This window comes from Echinops telfairi, unplaced genomic scaffold (assembly GCF_000313985.2).
Source record: "Echinops telfairi isolate 266 unplaced genomic scaffold, ASM31398v2 ScPeMD7_70;HRSCAF=299, whole genome shotgun sequence".
NCBI lineage: Eukaryota > Metazoa > Chordata > Mammalia > Afrosoricida > Tenrecidae > Echinops > Echinops telfairi.
Window position 1 is genome coordinate 70,659,893 of NW_022103968.1, and position 1,240 is coordinate 70,661,132.

Here is a 1,240-nt window from a genome sequence, read left to right on the forward strand (position 1 = left end):
TATATTCATATATAAACAATAGGGAAATAGATCTATGTACATATATTTATAGGTAAAGTATTACAGTAGCAAATGGATTTTGGGCCTCTACTCAGGTACTCCCTCAATACAAACACTTTGTTCTAAGAACCAGGCATTCTGTAATACTCATCTTCCTGACACAATTGCTGAAAACAAAATGGGTGCATAAGTAAATGTTGTGAAGAAAGCTGATGGAGCCTGGCTATCAAAAGATATAGCATCTGGGGTCTTAAAAGCTTGAAGATAAACAAGCGGCCATCTAGTGGAGAAGCAACAAAGTCCACATGGAAGAAGTACACCAGCCTGTGTGATCATGAGGTGTCCATGGGAATTAGGTATCAGGTATCAAAAACTCAGAACAACAAAAATCCTCTCAATGTGAATGAGGGGGAGTGTGGAGTGGAGACCCAAAGCCCATCTGTAGACAGTTGGATACCTCCTTACAGAAGGGTCACAAGGAAGAGAAGAGCCAGTCACGGTGCAGTATAGCACTGAGGAAACATTTAACTTTCCTCTAGTTCTTTTTTTTAAAAATTGTTTGCTGTCTTTAAGAAAACACACTAATATAGAAATGTCATATTTGTGGATAGAGATTACTTCAAGGATGAGAACAATTCTAAGGATTCTAATAAATCCTTAGAAATGAGCACTAAAACTATGTAGCCAAGTAGCTCTGGTTATACAGAAAGAATGACTGTAATTTTAACAATTAAACAGTGGAGAGTCAGGTAGGCAAAGAGATGTGCAGATGTCTCCAACAGCTGGACTCTGTCTTAATGTGAAGCTAGGATAGCACATGTTCCAGAATTCCTTGTCTGATTAACTGTTCACACTGCCAACAAGGTAAAACATGCTGGCTGCTTGTTCTTAGTATCACAGAGGTACCATCATCAACTTCAAATTCTCCATAGTCTTTTAGACACTGTACTTCAATATATAATCTTTTGGGTGGCTTCATATCCTGTGTAATGTCCAAACCCTTATTTCCTCCCAATGACCTCACATAAGCAGCAAGGGACTTCTTAGAACAATTGAACCATTCCATTGCTTCAGCAGACGTGTGAAACCATAAAGCATTAGGCAACACACTGCCATGTTCCCACCTAAGTGCTCTAATCTGAAGTAACCGGCCACATAAGCATGTAGTAGTGCAGCGTCGATTTCTTAACAAAGAACGGTGCCGAAATTTGATGGTTGGTATCAAATTGCTTCTTCCATC

The 1,240-nt window shown here is 39.3% G+C and overlaps 2 protein-coding genes across 2 annotated transcripts in view; both read right to left on the reverse strand.

Moving 5' to 3' along the window:
• The window catches only part of KCNMA1 (potassium calcium-activated channel subfamily M alpha 1), a 1,099,869-nt gene that overhangs the window by 526,757 nt on the left and 571,872 nt on the right, over positions 1 to 1,240 (reverse strand). The gene's annotated exons all lie outside the window — the stretch shown is intronic.
• GINS1 (GINS complex subunit 1) lies at positions 806 to 1,234 on the reverse strand (the record flags this gene model as incomplete). Its single annotated transcript, XM_030885917.1, has 1 exon — positions 806 to 1,234. A coding segment is annotated over one exon (429 nt), but the record flags the coding sequence as incomplete, so codon positions are not given.